The sequence below is a fragment of the Brachyistius frenatus genome, unplaced genomic scaffold (assembly GCF_029030835.1).
Source record: "Brachyistius frenatus isolate BFR_SWC_R1_liver_20210118 unplaced genomic scaffold, ASM2903083v1 Contig_425, whole genome shotgun sequence".
NCBI classification, from domain to species: domain Eukaryota; kingdom Metazoa; phylum Chordata; class Actinopteri; family Embiotocidae; genus Brachyistius; species Brachyistius frenatus.
The window spans coordinates 152,993-171,220 of record NW_027211024.1 but is presented as its reverse complement, the minus strand read 5'-3'; the positions used below and the strand labels follow the sequence as shown (position 1 = coordinate 171,220).

The window sequence follows — 18,228 nt, the reverse complement described above, 5'->3', positions numbered from 1 at the left end:
ACTACTGTTAGTGTACTGAAGGAAGGACGTCGTCTGGAACGTGGCAAGTTTCCATTAAAACTAAGTGAATACTGAGACTCCCATTAACCTCTGAACAACAAGACAGGAAGAGAAGACCGAACAGAAACAGATCTACATGAAAACATAAATTGAAACATGAATCAGGAATACAAAGTAAAAGGTGAACAGAGTCGAATCCAGTGAAAAGACGTGAATCAACTTCAGTCACAGTGAAGTCAGTAAAGGGCAGCAAACAAACGTTGAAGGTTGCCTAGCAATGACAAAATAAAGGATAATATCTAAACTTGCTTTAATTTTGAACACTTTCATGGTTTTCTTTTTTCCTCCAATCAGCAGCTGCGACGGTCAGAGGACACCGGCGAATAGGAGGCCAGAACCCGAGAGCCGTTCATCACATGACCTCTCCAGCGACTGCTCCCTCCCCAACCGCCGGCACCTCGGTGAGTAAACGGTACCAGCAGCGGCCACCGGGGGGCGCTGTGACGCCATGAGAACACACGGCAGTATGGAAGGGCTGGTTGTCGCAGAGAACAGAGAGAGACGGACTCTGGACCTGCAGCCACACTAACGGGCCTCTGAACGAATCCTCTCCAGAGCTTTAAGATGAGACACCACTTTATTGATCCTGCAGCGGGGAAATGTAGTTATATACAGGTAGGTCAGAGATTAGTACACAGGAAGACAACTACAAATTCGCATGGAATTAAAGAATGATAACTGTAAAAAAAACAATGTATAAATACACACACACACAAGCTGTACACACTAAATAAATATATAAACCTGATATGTGCAGAGAAATGTAAAGGAAAACATAATTATTGCAAATATTATGAAATTTTACAATTCCAGGATATATTGTATATTGCACAGAAATTGCAATTGGATTACTTTGAGTAATGTGCGTTGGGTATATATATATATATATATATATAATGCAGTATAGTATAAATACACAGAAAAAAATAGAGTAAAATAAAATGTGTGTAATATATATATATGTATATGTATATATATATATAGTAACAATATTCTTTTAAATAAGATATAACATATGATATAATATATATACAAGTAGCCGACATCCGACTTCAAACATAATTTGTGATCAAACGCACGTCGCTGTGTTGACGTGTGTTCCTGCTGAAAACTGTCCAGGTGTCGGGGAGACGGCCGGCGCCGCTGTCCAACGAGGCGAGGAGAGAGATGGCCAAGCAGGCGAGAGCCCTGAGGGAGGAGAGGCGAGCGGCGCTGGACGCCCGACACAAGTACCTGATCGGCAGGCTGGCGGACGGAGGGACGCTGGGCCCGCTGGAGGTGGAGGACGCCCTCATCTCCGACGACAGGGTAACTTCACAGTCTGCTGCTCTGAGCGGAGACGTGATGCGTCCTCAACGTTTCCTCTACACATAACTCACGTCTGATCTCCTCCAGTTCAGTCTGATTGAGGACTTCTTTGCTGCCAACGGCTCCAAGAAACTGATCTTCTTCCATCAGAACGTGAAGCAGGTTCATTTGCTCCATAAGAACATGTTTCACCTGGACTGACCGCTACCAACAGTCCTCCTCTCTTTTCCTGACCCGTCTCTCCCGTCCCTCTCTGGACCGCTTTATGTTTGTCCTCAGAGTCTGTCCTCCAGTCACTCCTCCTTCGTGGACGTCGCACCATCAGCTGTGGCTCAAAGGAAACTGTTCCTCACCACGGCCAGCCATGAGGTAGGCTCCTCCCCACCAGGATCCACAGGTCTCAGTCCTCTGAGTGCACATCTGTCTGGGTTCAGGTCAGAGTTGTCTCTGCCTGTCTTTAAATATGAGACGAACCTTTTGTCCCCAGTCTGGTAGAAATCCTCCGCCTTCATCACAGCTCCTGCAATGAAACCTTCATCTATCCATTCTGTTGCTGTTGGCTGAGTTAGTTTGACGTCATTTGAGTGATTAATAGCGTCTTTATCTTGAAGGTACTGAGCAGCTCAGGCACATCAGGTGAGTCCAGGTGTGTTCAGTCAGGTATCAGAAACGTTGGAATAAACCACAGGAAAGGTTTCACATCTCTGGACGTCAGAGGTTTCCTCTGCGTCAGGATCTTTCCTCGGTGCCTCGGAGTCGGTTTTATTTTGTGAGGATTTGGTTTGAGGATGCTGTTTCTGCTCCTTCTAGCCGTCTCTGGGGAAATGTCTGTTCTTCCTGAGAACCACCGACCGGGCCATCACCACCGCTAACGTGCAGCAGGTCGGTAAACCCGGCAGGCTCGTTCCAAATTCTGACAAGAGGCGTCTGCGGAGGTCGGACGGACCTCGCCGACTCCCCCTCTGTGTGCTGCTCCTCTGGTTGCAGGAGGTGAACTTCGGCATGTTGGACTGCAGCGACGGCGTCCTGAACAGCGTGGAGACTCTGTTGGCTCACGTCATGTTACCGGCTCTCAGCTCCCAGCAGGTACGCACAAGAGAAACCGCACCGCTCAACAATCCATGCTCGTAACGAACCTGGAGACGTCTGCTTCAGGGTTTCTCACCGGGAACACGTTTTTCTCCAGACGTGGGGCTCGCTGCAGGACGTGGCCTCCAGTCCAGATGTGCAGTCCTTCCTGTCCTCGGTGGGTCAGTTCATCACTGATCTCAGCTCAGCCCGAATCAACGTGGAGACGAGGTTCCAGCTGCAGCCGCTGGAGCTTCCTGAAGCCGTGAGCATGCTGAGCAGCCCTGCAGACTACACCGCCGCAGGTGGGAGGTGGTGGTGGTGATGGGAGGGGGGGGGACCAGGGGGGAAGGGAGACCAGGGGGGAGACCGGGAGGGAGGAGACCAGGAGTGAGGGAGGAGGGATAGAGGGAGACCAGGTTCATGTAAAGGAACAACGTGGTGTTTTTACTCTCAGCCAATAACAGTGAGCTGGTGGAGCGTCTGGAGGGCGTGGTCTTGGCGTGGACCAATCAGATCAAGCAGGTGCTGACGCAGAGCGAGCAGATGAGGAAGGAGGCCGATGACGTCGGACCGTCAGCTGAGCTGGAGCACTGGAAGAGACGGATGGTCACCTTCAACAGGTAGATCCACGTCTGAGTCCTCCACCTGGTCTCCTCAGGTCTCCTCGGGTCTCCTCCCCCGTCCCGACTCAGCTCTTTCACCTGTCAGCCAATAGAACGTCGCTCTGTCTCATTGGACACATTTTGTGCAGTTGGATGTGATGTCATCATGTCCTGCATCTTCACCTGCTCTGGTCATTTCATTTTTCTGCTTTTAATGCCTTCAGTTTGGTGTTTTAATCCTCGTTTTTCTGTGTGTGTGTGTGTGTGTGTGTGTGTGTGTGTGTGTGTGTGTGTGTGTGTGTGTGTGTGTGTGTGTGTGTGTGTGTGTGTGTGTGTGTCAGTCTGATGGAGGAGGTGAAGCATCCACAGGTGAAAAGGACTCTGGGAGTTCTGCAGGTGGCCCGGTCTTGGGTTCTGCGAGCCTGGAGAGAACTGGTGAGCCTCTGAGAGTCTGAAGTCTAAACGCATTGTGGAAGTGTGTGTCTGACTGATGATGTCATGATTGTGTGTCAGGACGGTGACATCACCGTGGTGGCTAACGAGGCCAAGGACAACGTGAAGTATCTGTCCACCCTGGACAGGTTCTTTGGACCGCTGGGGAAATGCAGTCCGGTAGGACTCAACTCTTCGTGTCTTTATTGTCCCCCCGGGATAAACGTATGAATGTGTCTCACCCTCCTCCTGTCTCACTCTCAGACCAGCATGCTGGAGCACATTCCCAGTCTGATGACCAGCATCCGGATGATCCACACCGTGTCCCGGCACTACAACACCTCGGAGAGGATGACCTCGCTGCTCCTCAAGGTCACCAACCAGATGATCAGCACCTGCAGGAGCTACCTGTTGCAGGGCGTGGCCCGCATCTGGGACCACAGCAGGTACTGGACCGGACCGTGGACCAGGTTAGACCTGAGGAAGCCCAATCAGACCTCACAACCAGGTTCTAGGAGAACCGATATGATGTCAGAGGGGACAGAAGTCAGGACAAAGAAACAGTTAAAAAAAACAAAGTTAAAGAAACAAAGTCAATGAAACAAAGTTAAAGAAACAAGATTAAAGGAGGTAACATCAGATCAGATACAATACTGTGTGTGTGTGTGTGTGTGTGTGTGTGTGTGTGTGTGTGTGTGTGTGTGTGTGTGTGTGTCAGGCCGGTGCTGCTGCAGCGTCTCTCTGCCTGCTGCAGTCTGAATGTGGAGTATCAGCGGATCTTCCGGAGGGTCCGGGATCAGCTGACGGACGGTCCTGAGAGAGGACAGCTGGACGTGAGGTGAGCAGCTGCAGCGTGTGATGTCATCGTCCTCTCTGAGCGGCAGACGTCTCATCACACCGACCGTCTGTCCTCCCCCAGTGACAACTACATCTTCGGGAAGTTCGATGCTTTCTGCCGCCGCCTGGAGAAGGTCGCCGACGTGGCGTCCACGCTGGAGAGTCTGGCTGCTCTGCAGAACATGAAGGTCATCTCTTCTTCACATCTTTATTCAGCCTCTCTGACTCCTTTTCATCGGAGCGCTGCCCCTCTCCCAGGACTGTCCCCCCTCCTCACCAGATGTGGCTCATCCAGATGCTGATCCAACAGCAGGCTGACAGAACAGGCCTGGTCCAGTGAAGGGCCGCTCTAAATGTGGAGTTTAACCCTCCACACTGTAAAAAGTGTCTTGTTCAAATAAAGTTGATCATTATTATTATTATTATTTATATGACAGATAATATTGTGTCCAGGTGGAGGGCGTCGACAAGATCTACGCTCGCTACCAGACCATCGTGTCCACCATCAGGTCCAGAACCTACGACGTCCTGGACCACCGCAAGATGGAGGTGATTTAACAGGAGAACCCAGTCCATCAGAGAACCCAGTCCATCACAGAGAACCCAGTCCAACCGAGTGTGTGTGTGTGTCAGTTTGACAGGGACCATGCAGACTTCCAGGTCCAGGTCCAGGGTTTGTTCCAGTCTCTTCAGGTTCTGCTGGACTCGTGGTTCCGTCCGTCTCTGACAGTGAGTCCGGCCCGTCTTCAGCCCCACGTAGTCGGTTCTGTGCGACGTGCCTCAGAGCGCTTGTTTGTGTTTCAGACGGGGCGGATGCTGGAGCTGCTGGCTGTGTTTGAGTCGGGCCCGGCGGCCCGTTTGGACCTGAAGCAGCACTACCTGCTGCTGCTGCAGCGCTACAGCAGGGAGCTGGAGCTGCTGAGGAAGACCTACCAGAGGCAGAGAGACGGGCCGCCTAGCGGACGCAACTTGCCGCCGGTACGAACACCCGCCACTCTCCTCGGTGGTTCTAATGGACCGGACCGGTATCAGCTGGGGTCGTGTTGTCACGCTGCCTGTCCCACTCTTATGAGGCCTGGAGGGAACTTCATCAAACACGGCCTGAACGATGAACACGTCTGATTCTGCTGGTCAGAGGTCAAAGGTCACTGCGACCTCACAAAACACGTTTGAGGCCTCAATTCAAAGTAGTTACGAAAACCGATGACATCTGTTGTCACTGTGACATCATCACATGGGGACGGCTGATTGTGTAGATCTTCTGTGTGTCGGGTTCAACGTGTGTGTGTGTGTGTGTGTGTGTGTGTGTGTGTGTGTGTGTGTGTGTGTGTGTGTGTGTGAAGCATCGTCTGTTGCCATGGCATTTGTGTTCTATCAGAATCAGATTAATTAAGTCATCACTACATAGATTAAATTGCATGGAGGGAGACTGACAGCTGACTGTCGGAGGAGGGGGTTCTGGTTGTGGACCGGTTCTGACTGGTCTCAGGTGTGTCTCAGGTGTGTCTCCGTCTCAGGTGTGTCTCTGTCTCAGGTGTGTCTCCATCTCAGGTGTGTCTCCGTCTGTGTCTCAGGTGTGTCTCTGTCTCAGGTGTGTCTCCATCTCAGGTGTGTCTCCGTCTCAGGTGTGTCTCCGTCTGTGTCTCAGGTGGCTGGCAGGATCCTGTGGTGTCGTCAGCTGTTCAGGAAGCTTGAAGCTCCCATGTTGGTGCTGAAGGAGAAGCTCGACGTCCTGAAGGTCCAAACCCACATTTTCCAACACCAGGGAGGTCGTTGTCTATGACCTCTGTGACCCCACCTGTCTGTGTCTGTTCAGGGACCCGAATTGACTCAAGTGATCCGCAACTACAACAAGATGGCGGCGGTACTGCTGCAGTACGAGTTGCTGCACCTGCAGGCGTGGAGGGAGGCGGCAGAGAGGGCGCCGCGCTGCCTGAGCGCCGCCCTGCTGGTCCGACACGAGTACAGCAAGGTGCCGGATAACTGACGCACAGTGAACGCACCACAGACACTCGACTGTCCTGCTGTTATTACAGACAGTGAACTCACCACAGCCTGTCTGCTTCCAGGAGGTCCTGGTGAACCTGGACCCTGTGGTTCTGGAGGTTCTGCAGGAAGCCCGGTGGATGACCAGACTGGGCGTGACGGTGCCGGAGGTCATCGTGAAGATGAGCCGCAGAGAAGCACAGGTCAAAGCTTTGTACAGCCGGTGAGTGTGTGTGTGTGTGTGTGTGTGTGTGTGTGTGTGTGTGTGTGTGTGTGTGTGTGTGTGTGTGCGTGCGTGCGTGCGTGCGAGTGTGTGTGACACCCCTCTGTGCTCCAGGCTGCAGGACCTGCTCCAGGACTACCACTGTGTGGTGTCCAGAATTCCCCCCCTCCTCCTGCCTCTAATGCAGCCCTTCTTCAGCCATGTGGAGGCGTCTCTGTCCCCCGGACTCACCACGCTGTCCTGGTCCGCTCTCAGCTCCGACGGATGTGAGGACGGACGCGCTCCCATCTCCTGTTGTACCATCGATGTGTCGGTCCGATGACCCGTCGGTGATCGTCCTCCATCTGTGTTCAGTCCTACACAGCGTGCGTGCGGCTGTCAGAGAACTGGACCTGGTGGCCAAGACGGCATCGGACCTGCTGGACTGTCGCATCGGCCGGCTGCTGCGGGCCACGTCGTCCTGCTGTCTGCTGGTCCTGCCTGAAGACGCACCTGTCTCACCTGAGGACCTTCTGCTGCAGGTGGACAGCTGCATCCCAGCTGCTGCTGCAACCCTCAGCTGGTGATCATCAGATGATACACACTGTACACACACTGTACACACTGTACACACACACTATACACACTGTACACACTACACACTGTTCACACTGTACACACACACACACTATACACACTGTACACACACTGTTCACACTGTACACACACTGTACACACTGTACACACTGTACACACACACACACTATACACACTGTACACACACTGTTCACACTGTACACACACTGTACACACTGTACACACTGTTCACACTGTACACACACACTATACACACTGTACACACTGTTCACACTGTACACACTACACACTGTTCACACTGTACACACACACTGTACACACTGTACACACTGTTCACACTGTACACACACACTATACACACTGTACACACTACACACTGTTCACACTGTACACACACACACTGTACACACTGTTCACACTGTACACACACACTATACACACTGAACACACACTGTTCACACTGTAGGTAGGTATATACTTTATTAATCCCCGAGGGGAAATTTTTTCGCCACAGCAGCATACATACAGGAGCAATAATAGAAACAATAGAATAAAATAATAATAGAATAGAATAATATAATAGAAAAGCAATAAAATAAAAAATATAAATATAAAATATAAAATGCACAGTACATACAGTATATATACAGTACATTAAATATCTATATATATTATATACAACAAACCAATAAACACAGTCAACATATATATATATATACATACAGTACAGTATATATCTATATATATAATATACATCTAATATACAAGCAACCAAGAAACACAGTCAACAGTGTTTTTGTACTGTGATGGATTTTGCCAGAGGTGAGTTATTGTAAAGTCTTATGGCAGTGGGCAGGAATGATCTCCTGTATCTGTCCTTGTGACAGCGGAGCTGGAGGAATCTTTTAGAGAAAGTGCTCCGCTGTCCCTGCAGCAGGTGGTGGAGAGGGTGGACAGGATTATCCAAGATGGACAATAGTTTGATCAGCGTCCTCCTCTCCACCACCTTTTCCAGACTATCTAGTTTGTAGCCGATGATGGAGCCGGCCTTCTTAACCAGCTTGTTGAGTCTGTTGGTGTCACCAGCTCCAATGCTGCCCCCCCAGCAGACCACAGAGAAGTACAAAGCACTGGCCACAACAGATGGTAGAACATCTCCAACATCTCGCTGCACACATTGAAGGATCGAAGTTTCCTCAGAAAAAAGAGTCGACTCATCACCTTCTTGTAGACAGCGTTGATGTTGGTCTTCCAGTTCAGTCTGTTGTCATGGAGACACCAGGTACTTGTACTCCTCCACCATGTCCACCTCCTCTCCCAGAACTCTCAGCGGTTGTGGAGCCGTCGTCTTCCTCCTGAAGTCAACCACCATCTCTCTGGTCTTGGCCACGTTCAGGAGCAGGTGATTCCTTCCCGCCCACTCCACAAAGTCCTCCACTACTGTCCTGTACTCCTCCTCCCGTCTGTCCCTTATACACCTTATACATCCCACCACTGCAGAGTCATCAGAGAACTTCTGCAGATGGCAGGACTCTGAGTTGTTCTGGAAGTCAGTGGTGTAGAAGGTGAACAGGAAGGAGACAGAACAGTTCCCTGAGGAGCTCCAGTACCACTGACCACCGTATCAGACAGCACACTGCCCAGACGGACAAACTGTGGTCTGCCTGTCAGGTAGTCATTGATCCAGGAGACGGTGGACGTGTCCACCCCCTCCACCCGCAGCTTCTCACTCAGCAGCAGTGGTTGGATGGTGTTGAATGCACTGGAGAAATCAAAGAAAGTGATTCTCACAGAGTCACCGGTTCCATCCAGGTGAGACTGAGCTCGTTGCAGCAGGTAGATGATGGCGTCGTCCACTCCCACACGAGGCTGGTACGCAAATTGTAGAGGGTCAAGTGAAGATTTCACCAGCGGCCTGAGGTGGGCCAAGACCAGCTTCTCCAGCACCTTCATCACATGAGATGTGAGGGCAACCGGTCGGTAGTCGTTGAGGCCAGATGGAGTCGTCTTCTTAGGGACAGGAACCAGGCAGGACGTCTTCCACAGCACCGGGACCTCCTCCTGCTTCAGGCTCAGGTTGAAGAGGTGTTGTAGGACCTCAGCCAGCTGGGCGGCGCAGGTCTTCAGGACCACGGGGCTGATGCCGTCAGGTCCTGCAGCCTTGCGCTGGTGGATTCTCTCCAGCTGTCTCCTAACCTGGCCAGTCGTCACAGAGAGGGGGGTGAGGGGTGGTTGGAGGGGGGGGGGGTTCGATGGAGGAAGAGCCCTGTGAGATTGAGGGCTCTATGCAGTTCACCAGGGGGCGCAGAGGGGAGAGGGGGGGAGGCAGCAGAGGTGTTTTGGAGGTGTGAGGTGTGGAGGAGACAGATGAGGGCGGTGAACTAAACCTGTTGAAGAAACAATCCTCTCCAGGTTCCCCCTGATTGTTCCTCTCCAGGTTCCCTCTGGTTGTTCCTCTCCAGGTTCCCCCTGGTTGTTCCTCTCCAGGTTCCCCCTGGTTGTTCTTCTCCAGATTCCCCCTGGTTGTTCCTCTCCAGGTTCCCCCTGATTGTTCCTCTCCAGGTTCCCCCTGGTTGTTCCTCTCCAGGTTCCCCCTGGTTGTCTCTCTCTCCCCTTGAACCCAGTAATCTCCTTCACACCTCCCTCACGTTGTTCTGTTGGAGTTTGGCCTCCAGCTTACTCCTGTAGGAGTCCTTGCACTCCCTGAGCTTCTCCTTCAGGTGGCGCTGCATTCTCCTGAGCTCCTCCCTGTCCCCAGACCTGAAGGCTGCTTTCTACTTATTAAGAAGAACTTTCAGGTCACTGGTGATCCATGGTTTATTGTTGGGGAAGCAGTGTCCAGTCCGGGATGGGACGGTGGTGTGTTCACAGAATTTGATGTATTCTGTGATACAGTCCGTCCTGCTGTTGATGTCCTCCCCATGTGGTCCAAACAGCACATCCCAGTCCGTGGACCCAAAGCAGTCCTGCAGGGCGTCTTTAGCCTCCTGTGTCCACCTCCTCACAGTCCTGGTGGTCACAGGCTGCCTCTGCACCAGGGGGACATACCTGGGAGTCAGCAGGACCAGGTTGTGGTCTGATCTACCAAGGGGGGGAAGGGCAGTAGTACTGTATGCATCCATGTCATTAGCATACAGTAGGTCCAGAGTTTTATTGTTCCGTGTGGGGCAGTTAACATACTGGTGCAAAGTTGGCAGAACTTTATCCAGACTGGTTAAAGTCTCCAGTAACTAACAGAAATGTACCGGGATGCTTAGTCTGCAGTCTAGCTACAGTGGAGTGGATGGTGTCCACTGCTGCCTCTACGTCAGCTGATGGAGGAATGTAAACAACGATAACAATGGAGGACGTGAACTCCCTCGGTAAATAGTAAGGGCGCATCCCCACGGCTAGCAGTTCAATGTCCGGGCTACAAAAACGTTCCTTCACACACACGTGGTCGGGATTGCACCACCTCTCGTTCACATAGACTTCAATCCCTCCACCTTTCTTCTTGCCGCTCCGAACAACGTCTCCGTCCGCCCGAACAGTCCTGAAGCCGGGTACGGCCGCGCTGTGGTCCGGGAGATGTGAGTGCAGCCATGTCTCGGTGAAACACATGATGCTGCACTCCCGGTACTCTCTCTGGGTCTTTACCAGCGCGCCGAGCTCGTCCGTCTTGTTGGCCAACGACCTCACGTTCCCCATTAAGATCTCCGGTACCGCTGGCTTGTATCTCCTCCTCTTCACCTTCGTCTTAGCTCCGGCTCTGCAACCCCGCCGTCTTCTCCGAAGTTCAACGGGGATCTCAGGCCTCGCTCCGGGCAGCAGCAGTCGAGGGCTACTCAGCGCGATCAGCTGATCATGAGAGTAAACAATAACAGAGCCCCCAGCCAGAAACGTGGAAAAATTACGGTCCATGAACTGAACACGAGAGAAAGAAAAAAAAACAACAACTCTGAAGAGGAGAAAGACTTAAAAAATACTAATAATACTAATAACAAGGGGAGGGGAGCTGCTGCAACATCTGTACACACACTATACGCACTGTACACACACTGTTCACACTGTACACACTGTACACACACTATACGCACTGTACACACTGTACACACTGTACACACACTGTACGCACACTGTACACACACTATACGCACTGTACACAATGTACACACACTGTACACACACTATACACAATGTACACACACTGTACACACACTATACGCACTATACACAATGTACACACACTACAGACACTGTACACAATGCTTGTGCTCAGGCAGAGTCAGCAGGTGGAGAAATACGTGTTGGAGCTGATCGAGGAGCTGAAGAGGAAGATGAAGACGACGGAGGCTGTTCATCTGGAGGTAACACACACACACACACAGACACACACACACACACACACACACACACACACACACACACACACACACACACACACACACACACACACAGAAAGAAGAATGTGAGATAAAAAAAGCTGGATGTTCATTAACCCCCCCTCTCCTTCTCCTCCGTCCCTCCCTCCTCCTCCTCCTCCTCCTCCTCAGGGGTCTTTCCAGTGTCTCCATCCAGACTCCAAGCAGAAGACTCGCTGTCTGTCTTGTCTTCCGTGTTGCTTCTACAACCTGATTGGTCAGCTCTGTCATCGCAACACTGAGGCTCTGGTCAAAGGTCAGCCGTCCTTCCTCTAATGTGTCCTTCCCTTCCTTCCTCTCATGTCTCCTTCCCTAAACTGTCCACCCTCCGCTCTGATTCGTCTTCTCTCAGCCACTAAAATCTCTCTGGAGGCCCTGAGGAGGAGACTTCATGTCCCCAGACAGCAGCCACCGTCCTCCTCCTCCTTTGCGTCCTGCAGCAGCCAATCAGCTCCTCCCCCTCTCCTCAGAGCCTCCATCCAGCTGTCCATCCCCAACATTGTCCTCAGACCCAGTCTGGAGGACATCCAGGTGAGACATTCACTCACTTGTCTCCCACGACGGTCGTCCGGATGTTTTCAGTGCGGTGGTTGATGGACGTGTTCTCATGCAGCTCTGTGGACGCCTTTGTGGTGTGTGTGTGTGTGTGTGTGTGTGTGTGTGTGTGTGTGTGTGTGTGTGTGTGTGTGTGTGTGTGTGTGTGTGTGTGTGTGTGTGTGTGTGTGTGTGCTTCAGGCTGCGGTGAATAAGCTGGTGACCGTGGTGCTGTCTGTGACCAGAGACGTCCCTCTGTGGACTCACGCTCACCTGCAGTACAAACAGCAGCAGGTACGCTCCTCTCTCTCCAGGAACACCCGACGGCCAATCACGTCTCAACGTCACTCCCTCGCTGTGTCTCTCAGGTGGAGCAGGCGGCGGTTCGGGACGCGGGGGACGACGTGCCGGTGAAGCCGCCGGTGCTGCGAGCGCTGGACAGACAGCTGGCCGAACACAAAGACGTCACCAAGTCAGTCCGACCGTAACGCAGCGGTGGACAGACAAGCAGACACTCTGTCCATTTCCTGCTGTCACAGCACCCAGAATACACACACAGGGTCTCCTCTCCCCTCCACACCGCCCTGTCACCACGGTTACACACAGAGATTGTCTATGAATCCAGATGCTCACTCTCTTCTGTCCTCGTGTGTCTGTGGTTCCTAACGGAGCTCAGAATCATGTTTTATTGATCATATCACACATTCAGACTGTGAGCTTAAACCTCAGAAACAGCGCCGTCTGGTGCCGTTATGGGACTGTCAACCGCTGCTCGTGTCTCATGATGTTGTTGTTGTTGTTGTTGTTTGGAGCAGGTTGGTGATTCAGCTCAGCTCCATCGTGTCGTCTCTGAAGGGTCCAGCTGCCGACACCCTGAAGGAGCTCAGTCACTTCTCTACTCTGTGGAACCAGGTGTGTGTGTGTGTGTGTGTGTGTGTGTGTGTGTGTGTGTGTGAGTGTGAGTGTGTGTGTGTGTGTGAGTGTGAGTGTGTGTGTGAGTGTGAGTGTGAGTGTGTGTGTGTGTGTGAGTGTGAGTGTGTGTGAGTGTGAGTGTGTGTGTGTGTGTGAGTGTGAGTGTGTGTGTGTGTGTGTGTGTGTGTGTGTGAGTGTGTGTGTGTGTGTGAGTGTGTGTGTGTGAGTGTGAGTGTGTGTGTGAGTGTGTGTGTGTGTGTGTGAGTGTGTGTGTGTGTGTGTGTGTGTGTGTGTGTGTGTGTGTGTGTGTGTGTGTGTGTGTGTGTGTGTGTGAGTGTGTGTGTGTGTGTGTGTGTGTGTGTGTGTGTGTGTGTGTGTGTGTGTGTGTGTGTGTGTGTGTGTGTGTGTGTGTGTGTGTGTGTGTGTGTGTGTGTGTGTGTGTGTGTGTGTGTGTGTGTGTGTGTGTGTGTGTGTGTGTGTGTGAGTGTGAGTGTGTGTGTGTGTGTGTGTGTGTGTGTGTGTCTAACAGCTGGGTGTGTTTAGGACCCAGAGGAGCAGGTGCAGACCTTCCTGCAGTGCGACCCCTCCCTGACGGAGTTCAACTCTCAGATCTCTCTCTACTCTGTGAGTCCACTTCCTGTCTGTCACATGATGAGTGCAGGTCAGAGGTCATTCTGCATGATGGGGACTTCTACTTTTCCTTCTTTAGCTTGGTGTGTGTTTCCTGAGTGTGTTTATAATAAGGTATTCCTGCCTCACACTCAGCAGGAATAATCAAATCTAGAACCTGTGTTGGAACATGTAGTGGAGTGCTTGTCTTTACCCATGATGCCTTGCTGTTTGTGCAGAAGCTGGAGGAGCAGATCTCCGAGCTCCCTGCGTTTTGTGCGGTGGGTCCGATCCTCTTCGACACCGACCAGCTGAAGCTGGCGCTCACTCAGGAGTGTCGTCACTGGAAACGAGCCTTCGGTGCCGCGCTCAACCGCCGGGCGTCCGCCGACATGGACGACAGCCTGTCCTTGGTGGACGGGCTGACCAAGCGCCTGCAGCGTCCAATCACAGACCTGGAAGACGTCCGAGGTGCCATGGCGGCCCTCAGAGAGGTGGCTCTTAGTTCTTCACAGTTTATTTATTTCCTTATTAATTCATTCTGTCAGTCCGTTCCGTCACTCATTCATCTCCTCACTGTTCACCGGTTGGAGGTCCGGGAGGCGGAGCTTCGTATCGATGCCACCATCGGCCCGGTGGAGGAATCCTTCGCTCTGCTCAACAAACACGAGCTGCTGTTCAACGACGGGAACGCTGAGCGTGTGGACGGGCTGACGTACGGCTGGAGAACCCTCAGCAGCCTGGTGAGACACACACAGGGCGCAAAGGTCCACGGGTCAGTACTGAGTACAGGGGCTGACGTCTGTGTGTGTGTGTGTGTGTGTGTGTGTGTGTGTGTGTGTGTGTGTGTGTGTGTGTGTGTGTGTGTGTGTGTGTGTGTGTGTGTGTGTGTGTGGATCCAGGTGGTGCAGAACCAGAACACTCTGGAGAAGATTCAGCCCAGCATGAAGGCAGACCTGCTGTCAGCAGTGCAGAGCTTCCAGACCCACGTCCACAGCTTCTGTACCGACTACGACCTCAGGTACACACACACACACACACACACACACACACACACACACACACACACACACACACACACACACACACACACACACACACACACACACACACACACACACACACACACACACACACACACACACACACAGAGACTGATGTGTACAGACAGTAAAACGTGTGTGTGTGGGTGCAGAGGCCCGGGGGTGGAGGGCGTGGCTCCATCCGAGGCCAGTGAGCGGCTGCAGAGTTTTCAGGCCGAGTTCGATCAGCTGTGGAGGAAATACACCACCTACTGTGGAGGAGAGGAGCTGTTCGGCCTGTCTGTTCACGGTACCACCGACCGATCTATTGATCCACCGACCGATCTGTTGATGTATTGACCCCCCTCTGATGACCACTCTCTCCCCCCTCTGATGCCCCCCCCCCCCCCCCCGCAGAGTACCCCTCCCTGCAGAGGATCAGGAAGGAGCTCTCTCTGCTCTCCAAGCTCTACAGTCTGTATGAGTCGGTCTCTGCCAGCGTGGGAGGGTACCAGGACGTCCTGTGGGCCGACCTCAACGTGGACAAGATCAACACGGAGCTGCAGGACTTCCAGAACAGGTGGAGCAGGGAGGACGTTTGGACGTCTGTTCATCCGGCTCACTGACAGACTGTCCGTCAGATTGTAGTTTCACAGCTCCTCACTTCCTCTCCTGTTCGCTGTCTCCAGAATGAGGAAGCTGCCGAAGGCGCTGAAGGAGTGGCAGGCCTTCAGAGATCTGAAGAAGACCATCGACGACTTTGCAGAGACGTGTCCGTTGCTCTCCATGATGGCCGACAAGGTAGAAGGAGCTGACAGCTGACGGTGGGCCGATTCTCTGCAGGCACTGATCCTTTGTGTCTCCTCCTCCTCCTCCTCCTCTTCCAGGCCATGCTGCCCCGACACTGGACCCGTCTCAGCGAGCTGACCACTCACAGCTTCCAGGTGCAGTCAGACAGTTTCTCCCTCAGAAACATCATGGAGGCACCGCTGCTCAAGTTCAAAGAAGACATCGAGGTGCTGACGCTGGAAACTGTTCACACACACACAGACACACACACACACACACACACACACACACACACACACACACACACACACACACACACACACACACACACACACACACACACACACACACACACACACACACACACACACACACACACACACACACACACACACACACACACACACACACACACACACACACACACACACACACACACACACACACACACACACACACACACACACACACACACACACACACACACACACACACACACACACACACACACACACACACACACACACACACACACACACACACACACACACACACACACACACACACACACACTGATGTTGATACCAGTTCAGTTATCTCCGTGTCTTTCTCCGACCGCTGATAAAAGCTGTTACCGGGAGAATATGTGGAGACATTTGTGTCCCATGTGCATCAGGACGTTTGCATTAGCGCGGTGAAGGAGCGCGACATCGAGGCCAAGCTGAGGGACGTGGTGGCTGAGTGGAGCGCACAGACGCTCAGCTTCGCCTCCTTCAGGACCAGAGGAGAACTGCTGCTGAGGGGAGCCGAGACCGCTGACAAGATCTCCATGATGGAGGACACCATGATGGTGCTCACCTCACTGCTCAGCAACAGGTGGGCAGGAGAGAGAGGGGAGGGGGGAGGAGAGAAGGGGAGGTTCGGAGAGGTCAGAGGTCAGGAATGTCTGTGGCCCCGCCTCCTGTAGGTACAACACTCCCTTCAAGCCGTCCATCCAGCTGTGGGTCCAGAAACTCTCCAACACCTCAGAGATCATCGAGAAGTGGCTGTCGGTTCAGAACCTCTGGATCTACCTGGAGGCGGTGTTTGTGGGTGGAGACATCGCCAAGCAGCTGCCTCAGGTGGGAGAGACTGCTTGTTTGTTTGTTTGTTTGTTTGTTTGTTTGTTTGTTGTATTTTAAACGAGGCGTGTCTTCACCTGGTCCAGGAGGCCAAACGTTTCCAGAGCATCGACAAGTCGTGGCAGAGGATCATGCAGCGAGCCCACGAGCTCCCCAACGTGGTGCAGTGCTGCGTGGGAGACGAGACGCTCAGCCAGGTGCTGCCCGCGTGCCTCTGAGCCACACCCACACCACACCGTACATCTGTATGACATCTGGATTCACACCTGCTTCCTTCTCCTCCTCCAGCTGCTGCCTCACCTGCTGGAGCAGTTGGAGCTGTGTCAGAAGTCTCTGTCAGGTTACCTGGAGAAGAAACGCCTGGTGTTCCCTCGCTTCTTCTTCGTGTCCGACCCCGCCCTGCTGGAGATCCTGGGACAGGCCTCCGACTCACACACCATACAGGTAACACACAGGTGACACACATTTGACTGAGATTTTGTTTTTTAATTTCCTGCCTGCTTCCTATCTGATTGATTTTTTTTTGTTGTCTCTGTCTCTCTGTCTGTCTCTCTATTCGTCTCTGTCTGTCTCTCTGTCCTTTAGTCTCACCTGCTCAGTTTGTTCGACAACGTTAACAGAGTTGTCTTCAGTGAAAAAATCTACGACCAGATGATCAGTTTTCAGTCTCAAGAAGGAGAAACGGTGGAACTGATCCAAGCTGTGTTGGCACAGGTAAACAAACACACACACACACACACACACACACACACACACACACACACACACACACACACACACACACACACACACACACACACACACACACACACACACGATGACCACTTCAGGTTTCTGGATGGGAGAATCACAGAAGAGCAAACCTGCTGTGATGAACATGTGGTCCGTCTCTCTGTCTGTCTCTGTCTGTCCCCTGGATGTGTCTTCCAGGGGAACGTGGAGGTGTGGTTGGGGCAGCTGCTGGCCGGGGTGAGGCAGAGCCTCCATGCTATCATTCGTCAGGCCTCCGTGGCCGTCAGTGACTCCGGGTGGAAGCTGCTGGAGTTCCAGTCGGCGTTCCCGGCTCAGGTGGGCCTGCTGGGGATCCAGATGATCTGGACCAGAGACGCAGAGGATGCACTCGTCCTCAGCAAGTCTGACAAGAAGGTGCTTTTATTTTGAAATCGGGAGCGAGGGGAGGAGCCTGCTCTTTAATATCATGCTGATCTTCTCCTGTGATTGGCTGGCAGATCATGCAGACGACCAATCAGAAGTTCTTGGACCTCCTCAATGAGCTGATCGACATGACGACCGGGGAGCTGAGCAGGAACGAGAGGACCAAGTACGAGACGCTGATCACCATTCACGTCCACCAGAGGGACATCTTCGACGAGCTGGTGGGTGGACGGACGCCCGCACAAAAAACCTCCCGTTATTACCCATCAGTCTGACGCCGTCCTCTCGTCTCCATCAGGTGCGTCTCAACGTACGATCGACTTTGGACTTCGAGTGGCAAAAACAGTCGAGGTTCTACTTCCTGGAGGAGACAGACAGATGTGTCATCCAGATCACAGATGTGGAGTTCAGCTACTGCAACGAGTACCTGGGCTGCACAGACAGACTGGTCATCACCCCACTGACGGACAGGTGCGTACACACACACACACACACACACACACACACACACACACACACACACACACACACACACACACACACACACACACACACACACACACACACACACACACACACACACACACACAC

The 18,228-nt window shown here is 52.6% G+C and overlaps 1 protein-coding gene across 1 annotated transcript in view; it reads left to right on the top strand.

Annotated features, from left to right (window-relative positions):
- dnah5l (dynein, axonemal, heavy chain 5 like) overlaps positions 1-18,228 on the top strand; it is a 43,851-nt gene that overhangs the window by 1,274 nt on the left and 24,349 nt on the right. The window contains exons 4-46 of the mRNA XM_069725465.1: positions 355-461; positions 1,180-1,368; positions 1,456-1,530; positions 1,648-1,737; positions 2,179-2,250; positions 2,356-2,454; positions 2,555-2,741; positions 2,894-3,059; positions 3,383-3,476; positions 3,555-3,653; positions 3,738-3,919; positions 4,192-4,311; positions 4,393-4,498; positions 4,764-4,859; positions 4,944-5,039; positions 5,115-5,288; positions 5,959-6,048; positions 6,127-6,282; positions 6,380-6,519; positions 6,634-6,785; positions 6,874-7,081; positions 11,354-11,441; positions 11,628-11,751; positions 11,848-12,026; positions 12,231-12,323; positions 12,398-12,501; positions 12,845-12,941; positions 13,485-13,565; positions 13,790-14,044; positions 14,144-14,293; positions 14,453-14,571; positions 14,746-14,882; positions 14,990-15,152; positions 15,262-15,373; positions 15,460-15,588; positions 16,038-16,237; positions 16,329-16,482; positions 16,569-16,679; positions 16,771-16,926; positions 17,068-17,196; positions 17,413-17,628; positions 17,712-17,858; positions 17,936-18,108. Of these exons, the coding sequence (XP_069581566.1) occupies positions 355-461; positions 1,180-1,368; positions 1,456-1,530; positions 1,648-1,737; positions 2,179-2,250; positions 2,356-2,454; positions 2,555-2,741; positions 2,894-3,059; positions 3,383-3,476; positions 3,555-3,653; positions 3,738-3,919; positions 4,192-4,311; positions 4,393-4,498; positions 4,764-4,859; positions 4,944-5,039; positions 5,115-5,288; positions 5,959-6,048; positions 6,127-6,282; positions 6,380-6,519; positions 6,634-6,785; positions 6,874-7,081; positions 11,354-11,441; positions 11,628-11,751; positions 11,848-12,026; positions 12,231-12,323; positions 12,398-12,501; positions 12,845-12,941; positions 13,485-13,565; positions 13,790-14,044; positions 14,144-14,293; positions 14,453-14,571; positions 14,746-14,882; positions 14,990-15,152; positions 15,262-15,373; positions 15,460-15,588; positions 16,038-16,237; positions 16,329-16,482; positions 16,569-16,679; positions 16,771-16,926; positions 17,068-17,196; positions 17,413-17,628; positions 17,712-17,858; positions 17,936-18,108 (5,815 nt within the window). The remainder of the gene's footprint in view (positions 1-354; positions 462-1,179; positions 1,369-1,455; positions 1,531-1,647; positions 1,738-2,178; positions 2,251-2,355; positions 2,455-2,554; positions 2,742-2,893; positions 3,060-3,382; positions 3,477-3,554; positions 3,654-3,737; positions 3,920-4,191; positions 4,312-4,392; positions 4,499-4,763; positions 4,860-4,943; positions 5,040-5,114; positions 5,289-5,958; positions 6,049-6,126; positions 6,283-6,379; positions 6,520-6,633; positions 6,786-6,873; positions 7,082-11,353; positions 11,442-11,627; positions 11,752-11,847; positions 12,027-12,230; positions 12,324-12,397; positions 12,502-12,844; positions 12,942-13,484; positions 13,566-13,789; positions 14,045-14,143; positions 14,294-14,452; positions 14,572-14,745; positions 14,883-14,989; positions 15,153-15,261; positions 15,374-15,459; positions 15,589-16,037; positions 16,238-16,328; positions 16,483-16,568; positions 16,680-16,770; positions 16,927-17,067; positions 17,197-17,412; positions 17,629-17,711; positions 17,859-17,935; positions 18,109-18,228) is intronic.